General features: G+C 36.8%; 2 protein-coding genes across 3 annotated transcripts in view; one reads left to right on the top strand and one right to left on the bottom strand.

Moving 5' to 3' along the window:
• The window catches only part of LRRC53 (leucine rich repeat containing 53), a 43,370-nt gene extending 22,059 nt beyond the window's left edge, over positions 1-21,311 (top strand). Inside the window, exons 2-5 of one of the 2 annotated variants that reach the window (XM_034967643.3) lie at positions 6,888-7,001; positions 9,404-10,110; positions 14,469-14,984; positions 18,074-21,311. In XM_034967643.3, the coding sequence (XP_034823534.3) occupies positions 6,946-7,001; positions 9,404-10,110; positions 14,469-14,984; positions 18,074-20,394 (3,600 nt within the window). In that variant the 5' untranslated portion in view covers positions 6,888-6,945 and the 3' untranslated portion in view covers positions 20,395-21,311. Of the gene's footprint in view, positions 1-6,887; positions 7,002-9,294; positions 10,111-14,468; positions 14,985-18,073 lie in introns of those variants that run through there. The other variant, XM_034967638.3, reaches the window with a different exon arrangement.
• The window catches only part of LOC100990811 (fucose-1-phosphate guanylyltransferase), a 345,681-nt gene that overhangs the window by 53,128 nt on the left and 269,326 nt on the right, over positions 1-23,227 (bottom strand). The window contains exon 24 of the mRNA XM_055117300.3: positions 1,021-1,080. Within this exon, the coding sequence (XP_054973275.1) occupies positions 1,021-1,080 (60 nt within the window). The remainder of the gene's footprint in view (positions 1-1,020; positions 1,081-23,227) is intronic.

A 23,227-nucleotide genomic window follows, 5' to 3' on the forward strand; every position in this document is an offset into this window, starting at 1 on the left:
AAGTCCCAGTACTGAATAAGAGAAGGGAAAGAGGATCTTAGGTCTAAACACTGAAGCTTCTTTTTACACAAAAGTTTTCTTTAGAAATTCCAGCAAAGAGTCATGAGACAGAGCCACTCACTGCAGGCTGTAACTGCAAATCCTTTTCCAATAGACTAGGTCCAATGACTCTTAGTTGAGTTTTTTTTTTTTGTTTTTTGTTTTGTTTTGTTTTTTTTAGAAAAAAAAATCCTACTTTTCTTGATGGTTCCACTTTGAGACTTAGTGGTGCAATCTCAGGTTGATGCTATTTCTCTCTATTGTTGCCCCTTCCCTGCATATGCAAATGCATATGTGATCCTCTATGTGTGATGTATGTCTTCCTCCACCAGTAGCACTTATTTCCATTTGAGAATATATTATTTTTCAAGTAGTGTGCATGTTTTAGCTCCCTCGATTATTTTGAAATGCTATCTCTTGACCAGGTGTGTAGAAAATTAAGGCAATTATAGAGAAACTTAAAGCAAACAGCTTTAATAAGGCAAGAAAATTCCATTCGCCTGATTACCAACATATATCACATTAAGCAACATATATGTGGTGTGAAAGCAATGCATTCCAATTAATTTATGAACATATTTTATTGATAATTTTTCTTTTCGCATTGAATGTAAATGAACAATGACTTACAAATCTCTGTATGAAGAATTTTTGCATAAAAATTGATTAAATAATTACCTTCTAATGTCTTTGTTATACTTTCCAATTTTTACTTATCAATTTTTAAGCTGAGCATGACTGTGTCCATTTGCCTGCCCTATTATTTGTTGGAAGGTCTCGAATTCACTCTGACTTTGCCTTTGTCCCTGTAGATACAGCTAATTCTGCTCCACCATAGGAATTTAATGAATAGGGTAAATATGGATGGAGTTATGGGTCCTCATAGTAACTTTTCATAAGCACCAGCTCATCTACATTCCCTGACAGCCTTGGATATGCAGGGCTTTTTTATGGACATATTTCAGAAGCTAAAGCTTTTACCTCAATGTTGCAGAGACACTCTTCTAACTTCGTGACAACTTCAGAAAATTCGGGTCTTCCCTGTAAATAGAAAAAAGACCTTTTTTCCCTTAAGAATAAAAGGAAGGAGACTCTCTTTGGATGTTAAAATTGGGTATTAGCATTTGTAAAGAATGAGATTAACAATAAAGTATATTTTTATTTAAAATACACTTTTATTGAAGTGTTAATTGAATGTTCATTTGCTGTTCATGGAGGGATGTTGAGTCTCCCTCTGATAAGAGTTTTAAGTCAGAATTTGCAACTACATTCAGATAATGAAATAGTGGAAAAGCTTTAATTAGCTTTGCATGTTTTTAAATGGCAGGTTTCCTCTTCAAAATGAAAGAATAATAGTGAATACTAAAAACTATTAACTATCTCAGTGCCTTGTAATACACTGCACACTGTGTATAAAAAGAACGGCTAAGGCTAGATTTATAATGAACTTCACTTTTGAAAAGATCATCTCAGATTCAAAACTAAGATGATGATAGAAACCTCAGGACTATGCCTTACTTCAGGGTTTAAGATAAGCTTTTTACCTTCAGACAGTGCCATTAAAGATATTGCCCATTATGAACCTCTGTGTCAGATGAGTTTGGTTAAAAAAATGTTTATTCCAAATATATTTCAAGCTTTGTTCCAGTTGCAAGGGATATAAAAATGATTATTGGAAAAATTCTTGGAATTTTAGAAAATGTTGGCCTCTTCTGAGAAAATTATTTGTCTTCTTTTGTCAGATCCTAAAACCATACACCCTATCATTTCTCTCTTTTTGAAACTTTCACTGCCAAGAGGTGGAGAGCCCAATTTAACATTCAGGTTCAGTAACCAACTAATTTAGATTCTTAGTAGAACAATTTCTCCCTTACTATCTAGCCCACCCCTGAGAACACTGCTTCCCTTATAAGCTGTTTCCTCTCACATACTCCTTGTATCTCTAGGTTGGTGGGGGCAGTGGGAGCAGTGGGAGCAGTGGAGTGAGCAAAACCCTGTGTCTTCCTTGCTGTCACTGCTACTTCCAAATGGTTTCTCCTTTAAACACCACCAGCTTGTCAGGCTATACCACCAGAGTCTAGCCACACCCCCTCATTCTTTGGGGATTTTAAAAACTGGCTTACTTCATACTCTCTAACACTACTCTTTGTACTTTTATTATCCATGCAAATGATCATTAAAATAGCCTGACCTCTGGGTTCCTTTGCCTACTCTTCTCCAATGAGCTTGTCCTCCAAACTCCTTTAGTCACTCAGCCCCTTAGTTATACCCTAGACCCTGTCATGACCAATGCCTCCACCCCTCCATGCTCTTTAACCTCTCAATCTTTATCAGACGACTCTCTGAGCTGTCCCTTTCTCTCTACCTCACTTCTTCTAGAAACCTGACTCCAACAAGCTTTGATCACACTGGTACTTGGAAGCCATTTTACCACTTAAAACAAAACAAAATAAAACAAGAGCTTTTTATTACGAGCAGTTCCAAATATGTCCTAAAGTAGATGCTCTTCTTTCTACCTACCTACCCATCTGCCTATCTTTTTCCCTACTTGTTTTTTTGCTCATTTCATCATCTTTTCGCTGTCGCTCACTTTCCCTTTACCTTATATTTCATTTACATTTATCATTAGATTCACTCCCAACTATCACTCCCTTCCACACATCCTCAACTCCCTTGCTTCATCTTGCATTTGGTACAGTACTGAAAGAATCCTAAACTTTATTGAATCCATTCTGCCTGGTCTTACTTCAAAATCTTGACCCTCTAATCTCCCATGGACCGTCAGTACTATTCAGAGAGCCTATTACATATTTCTAGTCCATTCACTCTCTCACACTTCGGATGGCTATTTTGTATGTTTTCCTCTCTCCTAAACCTCTAGCTCCCACTACTACATTGACCTACTCACCTATGACCTACATAATTTGCCCTCACTTTTGTTTCTGTGGATGAAATTTGCCTGATTCTGAGGCCAACTCCTTCACTTGTGTGCTTCAGCAATAATTCTCTCATCCTTTTTTTTTTGCATCGTTCATGTTCCTTCTGTATTGTTTAATCTCCACCAGCATACAGACATACTATACATTCTCCTATCTTAAAAACAAACAGCAAAATAAAACCCTTAACGTCCTCCTTCAAGCTACTGTTCCATTGCTGTTTACTTTACAGCAAAATTTTTCTAGAGTTATCCAAATTTGCGGTCTCTAATTCCCCTTCTCCCATTTGCAATCCATCCTAATCAAGCCTTCTCCTACAACACTGCTGAAACTGCCCTTGTCAAGGTTACAAAGATCTCATTGCTAAATTCAATGGTTACATCTCAGTGGTCATCTCGCTTGGCATAGCATTAAATATAAGCAACAATTCCTTTGTCCCTGAAACATGTTTTTCAATTGGCTTTGAGGACACCATTTTCTTATTTTATTTTTTTCTGCGCTCATTGGCTTCTTCTTAGTCTCCTCTTTTGGTTTCATCTCTCCTCCTTATCTTTAAGCTTTTTATTGCCCCAAGACTCAGTCTTTGAGTCTCTTTACTCTTTAAAATTAATTTGTTGAGGAGTTAATTCAGTCTTATGTCTTTAAAAAACAACTTCCAGATTATTATCTCTAGCCCAGTACGTTCTCCTGAACTCTAAACTCATACATGCAATTAATTATATTTATAGCCTTTCCCATTTCAGTAAATGGAAACTCCATCCTTCTGCTTGCAGAGGCAAAAAAAAAAAAAAAAAAAAAGCAAAAAACAAAAAACACACACAAAAAAAGTGATGATGTTTGACTACTCTATCATACTTTACTCTTATATACCAGCAAATTATATTGATACTACCATTCAGTATCTGAATGGTCAAGTAGCTTATATTAGATCAACCCTCCTACAGAAAACAACGAGAAACTCTGGACAAAATGTAAATGACAGCTACCTGAAGGCACTGGAAAGTTAATAAAAGCAAGTAGATCCTGGAGGGGAGTGAGTCACTTAGAAGAAAGGAACTAGTATATTTCCCACCTCTCTCTCTCTCTCTCTTTATAGCATTTAGCCTGAGGGTAGACCACTTCTGCATTTTAGGAAACAATTAAAATTCTGATGGTTTGCTTGTTTGAAGGAACACAGGACAGAATTCAGGGCAACTGGAGAGTATTATTTATTGTTTTATAACAAATTACCATAAACCTAGTGATTTAAAACAATGTTCATTTATTATCTCAGTTTCCACTGGTCAGGAGTCCAGTATAGATTAGCCGGGTCCTTTGCTCAGAGTTTCACTAGGCTGAAATCAAGGAGTCAGCAGGCACTGTGATTCTCATCTGAGGCTCAAGGCCTCTTTTAAGCGCATTGGTTGTTGGCAGTACTGATTTCTTTGTGGTTGTATGACACATGTCTGTTTTCTTGCCATCTGTTGCCCAGAAATGACTCTCAAATTCTAGAGGATGCCTACAGCTGCTTGCCAAATAGGCAGTTCACAACATGGCTGTTTGCTTTTTTCCTAACCGGCAAGGGCACATGCCTGACTTCCTACTCTGTGACCAGCTGTAAAACTTATTCTGCTTTTGAAGGGCTCACCCAATTAGGTCAGACCCACTTGGGATAATCTTCCTTTAGTCATATGATGAAACATAATCATGGGAGTAATATCTCATCGTATTCACAGGTTCTGCCCACACTGAAGGAGAGGGTATTCTACATGGCATGTACACCAGGGGACAGGAATCTTGCAGGTCATGTTAGAATCCTGCTTATCACAAATACGCAGTAGAGAATGAGAGGAGATCCTGGAAAAAGCCCTGGAGTCTGTGTGTAAATTCTACCTCAATCTCAGGTTTGCCCCTGAACCACACATCCATGAGGCCGACTAACCGGCCAGGTAGGACTAAAATAAATGAACTGAGATTAGATCTGCTGCCCCATGCAGGGCATTGTTCTTACTGTTTTCTCAGACTGGAATTACCTAATGCTTATTCTCTGCCCATGGAAATTCACTGTACTCTGCAAGGCCCAACTCAAGAGCTACATCCTCCTTAAAGCATCCAAGTTATTCCACAAAGTAATTATTCACTTGCATTTAGATTTACTTCGTTTCTTCTTGTGTTATAGATAGGTATTTACATGTCTATCACTAGCTAGAAAGTTCTTTGATACAATGGTTTATTTACTCTTAGACACCTAGCACATTCCATCAGACAGGTTAAATGAGCTCAAATTTGTTAAATTAAATTGCATCATTATGATAAAAAATCATCTGGAATATGCTTACCTCTCATCCTTCTCCACACCACATCATTCCTTCCTTGTATTACTACAATTGCCTCCTATTTTTGCTACTTATGTTCTTTGCTTATCTAAAAGTAGTTCCCAACTCAGTAGTTAAAATGATCTTTAAAAATATACATCAGGCCAAGTAATGCCACTCACTATAGCCTCCAATTACTTCCCATGTTATTTGGGTTAAAATGCTATGTCTTTGCATTCATCTCTAAGGTATACAACAACCTGCTCCTATGATTCTGTGCCCTACTCTTCCTCTTACACACTCCACTCTGGTCATCACACCAACCTCCTCATGCCCTTGAGAACTTTGCATTGGATCCTCTCCACCATGACACACTAATGCCTTCACCTTCTCCAGCTTATTGTTCAAATGTTGTTTTATCAGAGAGATTTTCCTTGTTTGCCATATTTAGAGCCCTCGAGTCAATGCGATCTTCTCCTTTTCTTGTTTTATTTATTCTAGAGCACTTATCACCATATGACTTAATACATATTTTATATTATTTGTTTATTGTTTATATCCTTTTATAGAAAGTACACTTCACAAGGGCAGGTGCTTGTCAGCCCCTGCTCTATGCCCAGTACTGTGAGCAGTGCCTAGCATGCAGAAGGTGATCTACAAATTCTTGTTGAACAAATGATATAATTAATCTTTTTATGTTTTTTCTACATTTTATTTTGTTCTCAAACTATCTTATTATATAGGTAGAGGGTTTTATTATAATTTGCTCCTTGTTTTTTTTTAAATCAACCAGGGAAGATATTATAAATGAATTGTCTTTTTTGAACATAAAATTCAAATGATGTTAAATATTTCACTGGGGGGTTGAGAAAGCTTTAAAATAAAGGTAAAGTTTAACATTTACTAAACACTTAGAGTACCCATTTAACTCTTATAATACTCTGTACTGTAGACATTTATTATTTCTATTTTACACATGAAAAAGCAAAAAATAAAAAGAAAATTTTTTTTCTAAGATAATATAGTCAATACAAACAGCTGAATTCAAAGCTAAGTAGAGCTTGTGAGCTTAATCTTGACTTCATACTCACTCCCTAGGTGTGGCATTTAAATCTATAAGGAGTAAGAATTTAGTTGTAATCATGTAAGACTCAGTGCCTGAGATTAGCTTTGCATACTAGAAGAAACACTGGATTGAAAGTTAAAAGACTTGGTTAAATACCTAGCCGCTATGTGATTTAGGATGGTTTGCTAACCATCCTGAGCTGTTTCTTTAGTCTCCAATTGGGTTGCAGAATTAAAAGAACTAAGTAAGATAATGTTTGGTGAAAGCACTACAAACTATACATTGTTTTGCAAAGTAACTTAATTTTTTCAAAATACTAATAAATATGCTCTGGATGTGAGCTCTCTGAATTTATAGTCAAATGCTTTAACATTTCAGTTTAAATTCTATGCAAATTAAGGAATGTAGTTATTTACTTGGCATCTTAAGAGAACACCAAGATGCTCATTGAACAGTAGAAATTACCAAAATGCCTCATGACCTGTATGTACTGAAATAATGGACAGTGAATGCCAACATTATGATATACATTGCCCTCTACTTTCCTTTCAGGTGGATGGCTGGTACTCTTTGCCATCGTGTTGCGGTTGGTGGCAGCTTGCCCTGAGTCATGTGTGGTGTGCACCAAAGATGTAACCCTCTGTCACCAGCTAACCTATATAGTAGGTAATAAAACTAATAACTCTAAAAAGCAGTGCTCAGTGTACCTGGAAAATTGGTTGCCATACCTTTCATTGTACTGACTGTTCTCTGGGCTCAGGTTAAGAGGTAACCCTTTAATGAGTACACTTCATACAATGACTAAAGAGACTGGCAATATTTTATTTTCCTGTTCCTGATGGTCTCAATCAAAACTATTTAAAGACCTTCAGAGGTAACTGAGATATTTTGCTATTGCAAAAGAATATCACCATTTTATCCAGCTACACACTTAACAAATACATCACTTTAATATCTTTGTACATACTTTGTGCAGATTTGAACCCTACCACCAGCTGGAAGAAATATAAATGAATCAGAAACCTGAACTGCAATTGTTCAGCATTAGTAAGATTAAGTGATGTACCAGTGAAACAGATTATTATCAAAGTGCGTCTCATTTTGAAAGTCTGGTCTTTTTTTATTGGTGGTAAATGAGCTGTAGAAATGCTAACAAGATACACTGCCTGTATTCATTACATATTGCTTGCTTAAGTCAACAATTTAATAAGACACCTTATTAACAAATTTGAGGAGAATGTGATTTACATCCTGATATCCAAGAAGAGATAAACAAGCTATAAGCTCTGCCAATGGAAAATTTCCATAAACAAGCTTGAGTTACGACAGAGTGGAAGAGGATAATTTCTTCCATTTCTAATATCCCACGACTCTGATAATTAGGAGGTAGATGTTGTCACCATCCTTGACAGGACAGGGAAGTTTTCATGGATAGTTGATGTGTATATTGTTTCTAATCAGTATTGAAAACGCTTTAACACTGAACTCTCACCATCTAAAATGGATTTCTTGACTTCACTACATTTATTTTTCCTGATCAGAGATAGTTGAAGTCTGTAAGAAACAAATATTTCTCATCTACATTGTTGCATCTCTATATCCCCCTTCTCATTTACAGAACACCGTATTTGTGAAGTTAGATTTCATAAATACAGAGAATAAAATGGATGAATTGTGAGTGGGGTTTCTGTCTAGACCTAGACAAGAAGTAATTGACAGAAATAATAGCCTGCTCATTCAGAGTCAGCAAATCCCTAAAGGACTGGGGACCCATGAAAACAAACCTCCTTCATCCCATATCTAAAACAATGATGAGAGAAACAAAATGCAGAACTGGCCAGAATTAATAGAATCCAAATAATCAATCATAAATGCTGAAAAAATCACCAGGATTTAAGCTTGCTTGTGCTGCAGGGATGAGAACAGTTCTTCCAAAAGAAGGCACTCTGAGAATCTTTTGTCTTTTACATATTTTTTAATCTCTTTGTTTCCGCGATGCAGTCTGAATTTCCTAAGGGATTTGTGATTTGCTTCCCTGGGGTTGACTATTCTAATATCACCTATAGACCTCCCAGTGACAATGGACTCCTCTATCCTTATGACACTGTCATTTGCAGTCAAAACAATGTTAGCATGATAAAGATGTGTTACAATAACTCCTGATTATAATACATCTTTATTGAGTTAAAATGCTTTGATTTCTAATGACAGAGCAGTGATAGCTCTGAGGTGATTACGGTGAAGGGATTTAACAGTTGGAAGCCCTGAGTACCACCTGTCATCACATGATGGACTTCATTGGAGGGAAAAGATATTAGACAGGAGGCCAAGATGGCCCAGACTATAATGAGAACCCCACTGACAGGTACTTGGGTTGTCTGGATTGAATGTATATCCTTACCAAGTTGCCAACTATAAGCCTGGGGCTAGAAAGCAGAAATCAATGCTCCTTCTCACTCTCCCCATCCCAACACGCACCTTTATGTTTGGGAGAAAAGATGATTGACTTCACAGCATAAATACACATTGCTATGGAACACTGACTATGGGGGTCAGACACAGACTCAGCTCTTAGTTGACTCTGTCCTGGATCTGCAGGGCTAGATCAGGTCAGTACATAGCCTCGGAGGGAGGGCCTGAAAAGACAACTTCAAAATAACATCGATGAAGATAATCCGAAACAATGAATTAACTTTGACATCTAAAGTAACAGATGGGTTTATGTTTCTCAAACAAACATGTCACAGCAGCAAAGAATATAAAAATCCATCATTTTGATATATAGCCAGCTTCCCCTCAAATTTAGCAATCAGAAAATCATTTTCATTTTTTGTATTGTTTATTGTTTTTACCCAGGTGATAAGATTGCTCAGAGGATATTGATTCTCTGCTCTCTACCATACCCCCTCCCTCCCACTCATGTGTATCCTGCATCTAGTCTGTGCTTTTTTCCCCACAGCAGCCCCTATGACCACGAGGGTTTTAATCATCACCGATGGATATCTCTCCTCTATTGAGAGCACAAACCTGTCTCTCTTGTTTAATCTTGCCCTGCTCTCCCTAAGCAGAAATGGTATCGAGGATGTTCAGGAAGATGCCCTGCATGGCCTTACGATGTTGCGGACCTTGTTGCTGGAGCACAACCAAATATCCAGCTCTTCGCTCACTGATCACACCTTCAGCAAGCTTCACAGCCTGCAGGTGCTGGTGCTGAGCAATAATGCTCTCCGCACCCTACGAGGGTCTTGGTTCCGAAACACAAGCGGCCTGACCCGGCTCCAGCTGGATGGGAATCAGATTACTAATCTCACAGACAGTTCTTTCGGAGGCACGAATCTCCACAGTCTCAGGTATCTGGATTTATCCAACAATTTTATTTCCTACATTGGGAAAGATGCCTTCCGGCCCCTGCCTCAACTACAGGAAGTGGACCTTTCCCGAAATAGGTTAGCCCACATGCCGGATGTGTTCACTCCACTGAAGCAGTTAATCCTTCTGAGCTTAGATAAGAACCAGTGGAGCTGCACTTGTGATCTCCATCCCCTTGCTCGGTTTTTAAGAAACTACATTAAGTCTTCTGCTCACACGCTCAGGAATGCCAAGGACCTAAATTGCCAGCCATCTACCGCAGCTGTGGCAGCTGCACAGAGTGTGCTGAGGCTGTCTGAGACCAACTGTGATTCCAAAGCTCCCAACTTCACTCTGGTTCTAAAGGACAGAAGTCCCCTCCTCCCAGGGCCAGATGTGGCCCTGCTGACTGTCCTTGGCTTCGCAGGTATGCCGGGGAGAAGTGTGCCCTCCTCTTTTCTCTTCTCTTGTCCATATTTTTGCAGCATGCTAAGTGATGCTTATCTCAGACACTTGGTTGCCAGGGCAATGGAAAGGAGAGGTTGCCAGTAGATGTGGGAGGATATTAGCTGATTTGGCACAAGTTGCTGATTTGGCACAGGTTGCAAGAATTTCCTGTTTCAGGGAAGCTGTCTAACATAGAGGAAAGGGCCCTGGATCAGAATTCAAGGGCTCCAGCCCTGGCATAAATAGCATTGGTGATCTTGAACAGGTTAACTTGCTATTTAGACTTTAGTTTCCTTGTGTATAATACAGGAATAATATCTATATTTCATCAATCATCCTTTCACCAAAGAGTACTAGTGCATTTGTTATGACCCTAGGAGATAGATATTTAAAAACTGATGGGACATAGACTCTTTCCTCAAGGCACTTACATTTGTATGCTTCTCCATGGTGTATAATAAGAGTCAGAGGGCTTTCACAGATGGACGAAGAGATGCTATTATGGCAATCTCATATATCTTAGTCTGCAGTGTTTGTATGGCATAGTAGTTAAATAAATGAGCTCTGTAGTTGGATTACCTAGGTTTGAATCCTGGCTCTGCTATTAGCTGTGTGACTTTGGACGCATTATCTAACTTCTCTGTGCCTTGGTTTTCCTCCTGTTGGGGGGCTTTGAATTCTTCTAAGATTTCTGTTTGTCCAACTCTATGTAAACTTGGCCCATACTTCCCCAGACCAACTAAGGGGAGGATAATATGCAATTCTTTATATATTTCTTGTAATTTAAAATTTATGAAACTATGCATCAGCTATCATTACATCTCACTGGATAAATAATATAAAATGACACTTAGTGTCATTAGTTGAAGACCAAAGATGCATGAGATTTCTTAAGTTATCTAGCTCGATGTGTGTGTTTTCCTCCATGCTCTCAGTGCATGGTGAAATCCTCTGCACCTGTGGGTAACCATGGTGATGAGGGGGTGGGGAGAGAAAGAGAGAGAGACCAGAGACCAACAAATGGCATCCAAGACTGACGTATTTTAAATATGTGCTATAAATCATTATTCTATAACAGTTATCTAGTGAATTGATTGATTGTACTTTTTACTTCCTGACAATTACACTTTTAATCAGAATAGATGGAGACCAGCATCAGGTACAGACAATGGAACTACCATCAGCAGTAATCCAACTCACTTGGAAGGAAATTCAAATGTTAGGAAAATAAATTCTTTTAAAAACCATGTAACTATGTCAGTAATTGTATGTGCTAAGAAATAATTTACCATAAAGACATAAGTGATAGGGCAGCAGAGAGGTTTCCCTTAAATGTGCTTCTTAGAATACTAGCACTGGTGGATAATTAATAGATATTCCAATAAAAACACACAGATGCACACATAGGCAATAGATGGTGGGGTTCACATAGGTTTAGAAGGTACTAAGTTAAGCAAAGTGAAACAGGTATACTCACTGCAGCACTTCTCGTAACCTTTCATTTTCTAATAAGCACTATAAATTTCTAAGAACAAGGTGTGATATGGAGCATTTCTTGAACTTATTTGGCCATGATCCCTTTTTTTCATAGAGGATTTCATTGAATTTGTGTTCTAGAGGACATCGTTTTGGAAATATTATAATAGAGCAATTTTTAGTATCTTTTAGTTACTTTTACATCTGTTTTCAGAAATATGTATTCAGAAATATATTTAGCTACATTAACAGTTCTTTATTAGTATTGAGATGAATACAAATTCTAGAAGATTCCAAAAGTTTTGTCAAAATGACTGGGAGCTTAATATACATGAATAAATTCTGATAAATTATAAATATGATTACATATATGTTAAGTTTTGGTGTGAATTATCATACTAATATATCTTTCATCAAATAATTGTTAAATTGTAGTGCTTTGAGAAGAGATTCTTCTTTAAAAAGACTCTGATTTTTGATGTTAATTTGCTCCATTAAGATTCCACTCTTTCTGAAGCACACGTGTGGTGAGTTATCTATACTTCTAGATTGTGGGAAAAACACTTAGAACTATAATTTTGCCTATGAGACCATTTTCTTCTTCAGCTATATCTAAGTCATAAAAATTCCAAAGAATATAAATAGCTATATTTGTAAATTTAAAACTAATAAATGGTTATTTGGCATCAAACACTAATATCTTGACACTTACACTATGAACTGGTAGATAAAAAGTTTTTATGGAGCTGTAATGTGTTTCTAATATTTCAATAAGAACTAATCATTAATTTTCCCTTTTTCTCTTGCCAACACAGATAGATTGTTAGAACACTTTTTAAAAATAGAAACAATGCCCATGGCAAAGAAAATTCAAACGTCTTCTTAATAGCACATTCCGCCTGCCTACAAGCTTCATTTGCTGCTTTTGCTTTCTGCACTAATGGAAAGTGACCATACCTGACTGGTAATGGGATACAGATATATATCTAGTATCAAGAGCAGGGGAGTGAGTGGGTCCCTGCCATTCAGACACAATTAGAGGAGAAACTGTATCCTATAATCAGATTATGTTTACTCTCATTTCAGTGGCTGATTCTTGTCTTAAAGAAAACTTAGCCCTTTTGTTCCTTCATTATTTGGTCTACTAACTGCACTAGTCATTTAAAATATCATCATAATGATTTATTTTTTGGATTTTTTTGTTCCTGACAGGTGAGTCTTCCAGGAACCAATAGAGCAATGCAAAACCTAAACAATGGTAGCTCAGTAATCATAATCACAAATCACAATGAACATTCGCTGAATCAAAGCACTGTATTAAACATGTCACATATATTATTTAATCCCTGGGTAGTATTAGTTATCCTCATTTGTGAAAGGAGAAAAAAATAAGTGTTAGAGGAATTAGAAAATACCCAAGAAAAGTGTCAGAACATAGCTTTGAATCTTGAGTTTTCTTACCCATATGAGTTAAAGAGTGGTTCTAATTTTTAATTTTTTAATATATTCTTTAACATTTTAAAACCAAAATCCTTGTTTGGGATAATTCAAACTCTAGAATCTATCTGTCAATAAAAGGATTATTATTTATATAATTTTGCTATAACTTTAAAAATGTGCCTTTAATAGAGATTGCTTCAATATGTTATAGCACTTTCCAAGAGTGTATTGTTGGCAAATGAATTAAAATAGATTTAAGAGTTCAAGATATGGTAAACTATACAATGGTTTGAGGATTTTACCAGAAACTGCTATTCTCCATGTTTGCTCTTCATCTTTAACAGAAAAAAAAGAAACAATCATGACCTGATACCCTCCCTTTTCATTTAAGTTTTAAAAATATGTTTTCATTAATATTGTCTCCAGTGGATAAAACTAGGCATGGTGTAGCCAGTCACAGAATCTGGAATGCTGTCTTTATTTCCAGAAAAGGGCACTGTCCTCAGGCAGATGTGGGCTTAGGGCACAGATCTCTTTATTCAATCTGTACTGACACCATATCTTCCTAATCACATCTTGAGGATTTATAACATTAGATCACCAATGATTTCATTATCAGAATTCATAAACAGAATCCCTTCTGTTGATTTAAGAATATTTAATAAATATTTCTGCCTCCTTTGTCTCAGAGTTGTGGACACTGGGGATAGAATGTTGAACAGGACTAAAAGGATGTGTTGCCTCACAGTGCTCAGTTGTAGCAGAGGAGGACAGTCTGCGAACAAGCATATGAATGAATAAACAGAATAATACACCTCATAAGGGTGAAAAAACAAGGGAAATCATTGTGATAGACAGATAATGAGGGTATGACTCAGGGACATTGGTTTGAACATTTAGGTGGTTGAGGATGCCATTTGTCAAGACAGGAAAAAGTGAAATAGAAACAGGTTAGAGTCGGCATATGGGTTTGAGAAACACTGGATCTTGCAATTTTATTCAGAAGACAAACTACATAGAACATGAAATGACAGTACCAGGCAGTCTGAGATTAGACGTCATTCACTCTATTATGAGAGTTCATAAAAGGAGGTGACGTAGACAGAAAAAATAATGTTACTGCAGGAACTGTTTTATCTTAAATGAGTTTCAGTTCATGAAACAGCCTTTTTTCTACCAAAGAGATTCCAGATGGTGTTGTTTCTTATAATTTTTAATAGGTATAAAGATCCAAATTGGAAAGTAGAACAATGTCAATGGTAGCCTCTGTCTGGACTGATATTTTTCCAAATGGTGAAGGACTTCCTACCCATTCTGATATCTTTCAAGCCATTAACCTTTATATTTGTGGTTTTTACATTTGATGATTTATGTGTTTCTTCCCAAGATGTTATCTTTTAATGGTCTCTCTATTTGTCACAGGAGCTGTTGGTCTCACTTGCCTAGGTTTAGTTGTATTTAACTGGAAACTCCAACAAGGCAAAGCAAATGAACACACATCAGAAAACCTTTGTTGCAGAACCTTCGATGAACCCCTGTGTGCTCATGAGGCAAGAAATTACCACACTAAGGGATACTGCAACTGCCACTTAACTCAGGAAAACGAGATAAAGGTCATGTCCATTGTGGGGTCCAGAAAGGAAATGCCACTTTTACAGGAAAATAGCCATCAAGCAACATTGGCCTCTGAGTCTGCAACCCTTGACGGATCATTTAGAAACCTGAAAAAGAAAGACCGTGGGGTAGGCAGCACTTTATTTTGCCAGGATGGTAGATTGCTGCATTCGGAATGTTCAGAGCCTCCTGGAAATACGACAGCTTTTAATGAAGCAGGCTTACTTACAACATATAATCCAAGGAAAGTTCAAAAGCTATGGAATCTTGAGCCTGGAGAAGTCCAGCCTCAAACTCTGCAACACCATATAATAAGAACAGAAAGTGAGTTTGTCTTGTTTTAGAAAATCCCACTCCGTTTAATTCTTTTTGAAGGAGGGAGCCTCCCTCCTTTAATTTCCTCAACAGGAAATACTATAAAAATCACTATAGCACTAGTCTATTCCTTTTCTAAAAATACTGTGTGTGTGTGTGTGTGTGTGTGTGTGTGTGTGTGTGTGTGTGCTGAGGTGGAGATGAAGTGTTCTTACTTTTAGGAGCTGAGAGTGCATCTCCTGACTGCTAAAAGTAAATTTTGAGGCCCAACACCTAACAATGTTAAAAAAAGAAAAAAGTAGCCTTTTAAATAGCAATAGTGCTGTTAAGATCTATGGGATAGCTAGTATCAGCTTTTATTCCAACATCCTTCGAGCTCTAATGCCAATTCTGCAGTAAGCAACCTTCCCAGAGCATGACATGTTAGAAGAATGGGCCCTCTAATGCTAGTGATTCATTTCAGGAATGATGTCAAGAAACGTACTTTGCTTGCTGAGCTGTCAGGGATGATAACTTCCCAGTCCAGGGAAAGTCAGGACTTAATTCATCGTCCCACGCTGGGAGCCAAGTGAATCTGGCCGTGACATCTACCCACTGTACAGGGGCAATGTCAATATTTAGGTGAAGGCAATGAATTAAACGTCTTCCTTTTTTTTCCTGAATAGTAAGGCTAAGCATTCAGGCTCAGCAGTGAAAATGTTGACAGCTGCTCTGTAAAGAGGTTCCTGTCATTTATTTGAATTGGTTCACAACAAGCAGAGCTTTCTCTAAGAGTATGAATGACAGAGGTGCTGTATCAAGAAATTCTTACCACAGGGGTCTGGCCCTAAGGATGCATTTTGGGGCGACTGGATAAGAATAAAACCATATGTTATTTCACGTATGTTATAAGGTAGGATGTGAGTTTATTCCATTGCATTCCCACACTCCAGTTCTTACCAGTGTCTGGGGGTTGATGATTTCACACAACAGAGGGATGGCTGAGGAAAGAAACATATGCCATAGAAACCAGGTCAGACTGGCTTTATTTTATAAAGAAATAAGCACTTACCCTTTCATTAGAATCATACCTTAGGCAGATCTTTCATTTCATCTTTTAACTTTGTCCAATGCCTGAACTTCTCTGTGGGAAACTCCTATAACTGAAGGGGATGTGCTCTCTTAACCATTTAAAACCCAGTCTGTTGTTTTCACACTGAGAACACTGGTCTGTCAGATTAACATGAATACTTTTAAGAAATACCAGAAATTCTGCTCTATGCCAGGCATTGTACCAAAACTAGAGAGGGTAGGTATTTGAGGAGAAAACAGCCAAGGTCACATCTGCTCCAGAACAGAAATCGGTGAAGAAAAATTGCCACTGTGATTATGACTTCTGACTTGGAAAAAGAATTATAGACTTTTCAGCGTAGAGAGGACTTTAGATCTACACTAATAGTTCTTAAGTTTATCTTTGAGTCACAGAACTCTCTGAGACTCTGACAAAGGCTACAGATTCTTTCCCCAACATAATTTGTTTATTTACATAAAGCTCCCATCTAGTCCAACCTTCTAATACACAGAGAACAAGCAGCTTCTCCAAGGTCACCCAGAATGTTGACGGCAGATCTTAGATTGGAATTAGATGCTAGTCTGGAACTTAGTTTACCTCTTGGGGAAAATTGGAGATGGAGTATCCCCACCCTTAGGAGCTGAGAGTACATCTCCTGTCTACTAAAAGTTAATTTTGAGGTCTAACACCTAACAATGTTGAAAATGAAAAAAAATTAGCCTTTTAAATAGCAATAGTGCTGTTAGGATTTTTTGCGGTTAAGATGTTTTGCAGTTAAGATTTCCTTTTTTCTCATGGAATAAAAAACTTCTTCCTCTGGATGAAAAAATTTCATGAAACAATAGAAAGTATACTAATAAATAATTTTAAATTTTAGATGCATTGTGGTTAAGACAATAGGGTCGTTTAATGTCAGATAGACTTGGGTTCAATTCTTGGTTTCAACACTTAGCTGATGTGTGACTACGGGAAAGCATTCAACTTCTTTAAAGCTCATTCCTTCATCTGTAAAAGTTATAAGACAGTAGGATCTGTCCAATGGATCACGTCTCTTGTGAATATTAAAAGAGATGATGAATGTACATTATGAGCACAATGCCTAGCTCTTAGCATGTGCTCAATTAATGGTATTACTATTATTTTTGTTATTAATATTATTTAATGTGTAAAAGGAGATTAGAGGCAGACATTAAGGAGAAGCCAGTACAAGTTTCCTTCTTCCACATGTGCCTATAGGGCTGTAGATATGGTCTGTCCCCAAACAGTCAAAGGAAGCTTCCTTTCTGAATGGTTCATCATGTACTGTTTTCCTTTAGTAAATGAAAGATTGTAACATGAAGAGGAATTTGCAGGCAGACATTTAAAAGAAGCTAGCAGAAGAAGTTAGAAGATTAATAAGATTAAATATTATATTAATCTGTACCAGTTTAAAAGTCCCAGGTAAAGACTGCTGCCACACAAACCTGGCTATATTTCAAAATACCTATTTATTTAACAAATATTTAATGAACATTTTATTAAGTTATGGGAAATAAAACAGATATGGTCTCTGCTTTCATTGAGTCAATAGTATTGCAAGTATTTCCCTTTCGTTGTCAAATTATTATCTTATTATTGATTATCTGAAACCTGAACATTACTCAATATTGCACCCATGTTCTGCCCAATATTTAAGTTGCAAATGGGAAATGAATTCAGGAAAAAATTACTATAGCCATTTACAAAGGATTTACATATTATTCATATTTAAAGCTAACCTAACCAACAACTAAAGATATATGACTATAAATAACATTTATATTTCTAACTCCACAACTTTTAAGTCAGCATCACAACTGACTGCAGTGTGACCATAAAGAGTGTCATTGCAAAACATATGGGACTGACAAATGTCCTTTGTAGGTTTGGTTACAAATTAGGAAATAGTGAAGGACTACAATTATCAGAGGAGTCAGTTTTATACTTTTCATAAGGTTTCTACGCATCTGTTTGGTTGGGGTAATAAAACTCTGCTAAGTGCTAAATTCTTGCATTTATTGTTCCACAGATATCAGCAGTGACATATTTAGAAGATATGCAACACCCGCTTCAGCCTTGGCAGGAGAAAGTCTTGAGAAGCATTTAACAAATGAATCATGGCAGCCTCCAATAGAAAAAGAAGACAATGGCTTACACCCTCATAGGCAAAGACATTTTATTACAAGCTCATCATCCAAGCCTTGTGAGCCTGAGGAACACTATGTACAAAAGATCGTACAAAAACATAGATCAAAATATGATGATCCTTGTGGACTGTTAAAACAGAGCAAACCTAGGTATTTTCAGCCAAACAATTCTCTTATCTGTAAATATGTGCCCTGTGAGCAATTTGAAGATTACATGAAAGAAAAGAAGCCAAATCGTAGACAACACTCAAAGCCTGAGAAAGAGCAAATCCAAATTAACAGTGCAATAGAAAAATTTCTTATGAGTGAGGACAACATAGATTTATCAGGATTATCAACAAAAACCAAGAAAGCATATTCCCCAAAGAGGGTTAGCTTCCATGATCCTGATTTAGTAGAAATAAATAGGTTGATGATGTCACCCAAAATATCAACCCCTTGGAAACGACAGAAAAATCAAAGTAACCAACTGACTAAGTTGGATGTTAAAAAATTTAGCAACACTGGGGAGAGAAATAAAGGAGAAAAATGGTTTACTAATTCATGGGTTCTGAAAAGGAAGAGAACCCCTCAGTCTGACCTCAAAGGGAAAATTAAAGGACAAAACTTAAAATTAAATTTACATCCTTTTAGAAAAGTCAGAGTCCATCCAGAAAAATCCTTGTCAGGTCTCCCAAAGCAATGCAAGCAGGTATTTTTGCCTCCTAAGAAATTATCCAAAACTTCTGAGACAAAAGCCAAAATAAATACTGTGTCTTCTGCAGATTTTCTTCAACAGTCAGAGAGTAGCAACTATGTTAGACTCACTTCAAAGAGGCTGCCTCTGAAACATGACTCAAAGCAGACCCCATATTACCAACGAAACACTAAACGTGCCCCCCTGCTCAGTGCTAACAACTTGTCTGTAGTCAACCAGAGCTTTATAGAAAGCAGCTGTTACTCAGCTGGACACATTCCTGATGGAAACACATTAAAATTGCCTCAACCTACACCCACTGATGCTGAGCACAGGCACTCACATTCTCAATTCTCAACTGAGCAAATGGACGATGCAACTCAGCTTGAATCAAAAGTGCTTAGTTATTTACCAACTACTTGGGAAAATACAGGAAGTGATGTTTTACCATTCCAACATTCCAGGGGGGCTACTGACCAAGGGACAATGGAGTCCACTGAGCACATGGGACAGAATGTATCAAAGACCAGTGAGTTAAATCAGTTTTCTTTGTCCCCGAGGAATCAAACACAACTTTTAGATGCTCACAAGACTGACAGCTACAACAAGGAATACACTTTAGACCAAAATGAAGCCTTACAACACAAAGAGCAAAATTCAAGTCATGCACAGCTTGAAAATAAAGAAAAAACATTAATGACAAAACCCCAAATACCACATCAAATTGTGGAAAATTGTATTATGGATAAGGAAGAAAATGATGTAGGAAAAAAACTTTCAAAAACAGAAACTTATGATTCCTCTCTCATTCCCCAAACACAATCCACGAACGACCTATCATTTATGAAGACAAATTCAATTCCATACCAAAATAGAATAGAACTTCCCAAGGATATCAGTACTTCTCCTGTTAGTAGTCAAGCCATTTGGCACCTAACCAATAGTAGCGAAAAAGGAATTGACAGCACAAATGCATTGCCCAGAAATGACGGCACTGAAGCACTAGAGATAAAAATAGTAGGGAAAGAAGAGAAAAATATGCTTGATGAAAGCAAGACAGATTCTAGTATGTTAACTCAGATCTCACAAATGACCTTAAAAGGCATCACAAAAGAAAGGCAGCAAACTTGGGAAAATGGAACAAGTGAAAAACATATATTACATGATGCAAGCTCTGCCGAGGAGACCATTACAGCTAAAGATTTAAGTATCACAAGTTCCCATGAAACCCAAAATAGAATACTTTGCAGTGAAGTAGATCCTGAAATTAACAGTAATGTACATAATTTTAGAGAAGTTCAAAATATTCAACCAGATAAAGATAGTGCACATAAAGAAGGCGCAATGACAGTGGGGACACATGAAGCGCTTTCCTTCTTACCAGGGTTAAAAGACAGTTTTGAGGCAGAAAATGAGGTGTTTTTAGTTCCTAGCAGAATAAATGAAGCTGAAAACTCTGCTCCAAAACCTGTACTGTATCCACCATCTGCTGAATATGCTACTACATCATCTTTAGAAACAGAATAAAGTGAACAAAATAACTCAAATAATAATCCTTTTCTACTTTAGCTTTCTTCAAGAGGACTAGCCTTTGCATGCATTACAAGTGCATCATTTTGGAGGACAACAACGTCCTCAGTAACTCTTTGTTATCAATAAAATAAAACCAAAGAGTTGAATATATGACAAAAGTCAAAGATGGAGTCATAGGATACGTCTGACACAATTAACTGAGTATGCTTCTCTAAGGAATGAAAAAACAAGTAAGTAAAGTTTTGCCAAGTCTTGCAAAAGCAAGCAAACATTGAAAAAAAAAAGCCTTAAACAAATGAAAAACTACATAAGAAGAGTATTTGAGCAGATTTACATTTGATGTTTATTTTATGTAAATTATTATACATATCTCAATTAGTGGTATTACAATATTGCTTTCTACATGGATAATTATATATTCATATTTGTGTTTGATCTGTTTTCCTAATTATAGTATGAAAATAAAAATTCAGCTTTGTTAACTGTAGTCTAACTGATATGCATATTGGTATGTTTCATACATTTGCAATTGTCCTGTTGACAATTATCCTAGATTTAAGTAGAAGTATTTAAAACTTGTTATTTCTCTAAGAGAAAAAAATTAAGGATTTCCAGGGATAGTTGGCTGTTCCCATAAAGATCTGCAAAATCCTATATATCCACTAGGTGGAGATCTCAGCTTCAATCATTTTAGAAGAACAGGGCTTGAAGATCGACACAATGGATCCTGAACAAAAGGAATTTTAATGAGCTTTATTGCCAATTGTTATTAATTTAAGATTTTGAAAACTAAATAACCTATTAGTGCATAGCTTTCAAGGTCTGATCTCTTGGGTTTCGCATGCCACTGTTGTTTGGAGTGAGAACTCCTCCTTATACACTGGAATTAAATGTGAATATAAATATTAAATTTAAAAACAGTAACAGAACAAACATGTCTCATTCAAAGCCATGCTTATTTGAAAAATAAAGATATATTCAAATAATTTATTGAGACCACTGTAAAAAATATTTGAAGCATACCTTCACAGTTTAGAATATTATAATATTTTACATTTTTTAGTAGGGGAACAAAAAGGTTAAAAGGGAAACAAACCTCCTCTTCTCCTATCTCTACACCTGTTTAGGTCTATACATCTTTATATCTGCATTTGGTAGAATAATAATAATAAATAAGCTTTATAAACCTTATAAGATTAGAACAACATAAATATTGCCTACATACCCCGCCTCTTTTGTTTCCCTTCCTATTCAGAATTGCTAGGAAATGACTTAAGTTTCTTATTTTGAAAATTCCTAAACTTCTTACCTCTCTTCTTCATCTTTTCTCGCCAATATTCAAGACTTTATTGCTTTTAATCCTAATTCCTCTGGTATTTTTGTTCATTATCTCTGCTTGAGCTTAACTCCTATGCCACCTATCTGCCTTGCCTGATCCCACTTTATTTTTAAAGCACCTTTAAGGTGAGACAAGTATCTATGCCAACTTCTTGCATGATAAGTTTATTCCACCCTAATCGACAGTTTCTTCATATTTGTAGACCAGGTCACTTTTTTTCTTGGTAGCTATCTTTCTTTTTCCTTTTTTTTTTTTCTTCTTTTTTAAAGCGCTGTCACCTTACTTCAGCACCTTTAGCTTTGTTCTCTCTGCTCTCACTGCCAAGAATATCCCTGATTATCTAGAGTCCTAATGAGTACTCTTGGTCACTAACTGACTCTCAGGAGGCAGCAGTCCTAGTTCTCCTGGTCTCTTTTCTCTCTTCCATTTCTGAAATCCAGTCTTTTACCTCTTTATGATGTTTCCTTTGAAATAGTTCTCAGGTTTACCCTTGCCCTTGAATCTCCATGGTAACCATTGTAGTCTGTGTGTTGTAATCAACTGGATTACTCAAACAGCAGTCCAGCTGGCTGCTCCAACTTCATTGTCTTTTGCTTGAGTTTCAACCCATTCGTTTTTTATCTTTGTTGGGCACAAATCACCTGGGGCGCTTGTTAAAATGTGGAGTTTCAGGCTCCATCTCAGAGATTTTCATTCAGTAAACTTAGGTTAGGGCCCCAGAATCTTCATTTCAACAAACTTTCCAGGGTAATCTGGAATACATAGTTTGCAGCCCACGTATTAAGAATCAATGCTTAGCTATTCCAATGAGCATTACAAGATAATTCAGTGTTTGCCTTACTGTAGGAACTGCAATTTTTTAAGTAAATAAATCCTTTGTATCAAACTCAGATGAACTTCCTAAAAAATTACTTTTATCTTTTCACTCCTTTAGAGAAAAAAATGTAATTGCCATAATTTCACGTCCAAATTTCCTGTTCCAGTTTCCAAAATCTGTCACTATCTAGTATCAGGCTTTTTTCTACCTCTTACTGTTTTCCAACCTTCTCCCATCTTCAATAGACTGTTCTTCTTACTCTCCTCAATGTTCTAGTTTATGAGTTTTGACTAAGAAGACATCCTGGAGAAAATACTGTGCTTCAAATTCAAGGAATGAAGTAAAGACAGATATGCAAGAAAAAATGAGAAGCACAGTTGATAACCTAGAAAGTAATGACCAGAATAGCATGATGTTAGTGTCCTCCATCTAAAGATGAACTTGTTTCAAATAATGCCTGATACAGAGATTTAACCTCTCCATGGCTACAATGTTGCAACTGCTACTAGTCTTTCCCTTGTATCTGTTCTCCTAATGAATTTTCATATGTTCTGGTTGCTTAGACTGTTTTTCTTTCTCACCAAGCCGCCTTCTTTCAGAAAACTACTGTTTATGGTCTCAGCTCAAGTGTTACTCTTTTTGGAAAGCCTTCACTAACCTGCATTCTGTCT

Source organism: Pan paniscus, chromosome 1, assembly GCF_029289425.2.
Source record: "Pan paniscus chromosome 1, NHGRI_mPanPan1-v2.0_pri, whole genome shotgun sequence".
Taxonomy (NCBI): domain Eukaryota; kingdom Metazoa; phylum Chordata; class Mammalia; order Primates; family Hominidae; genus Pan; species Pan paniscus.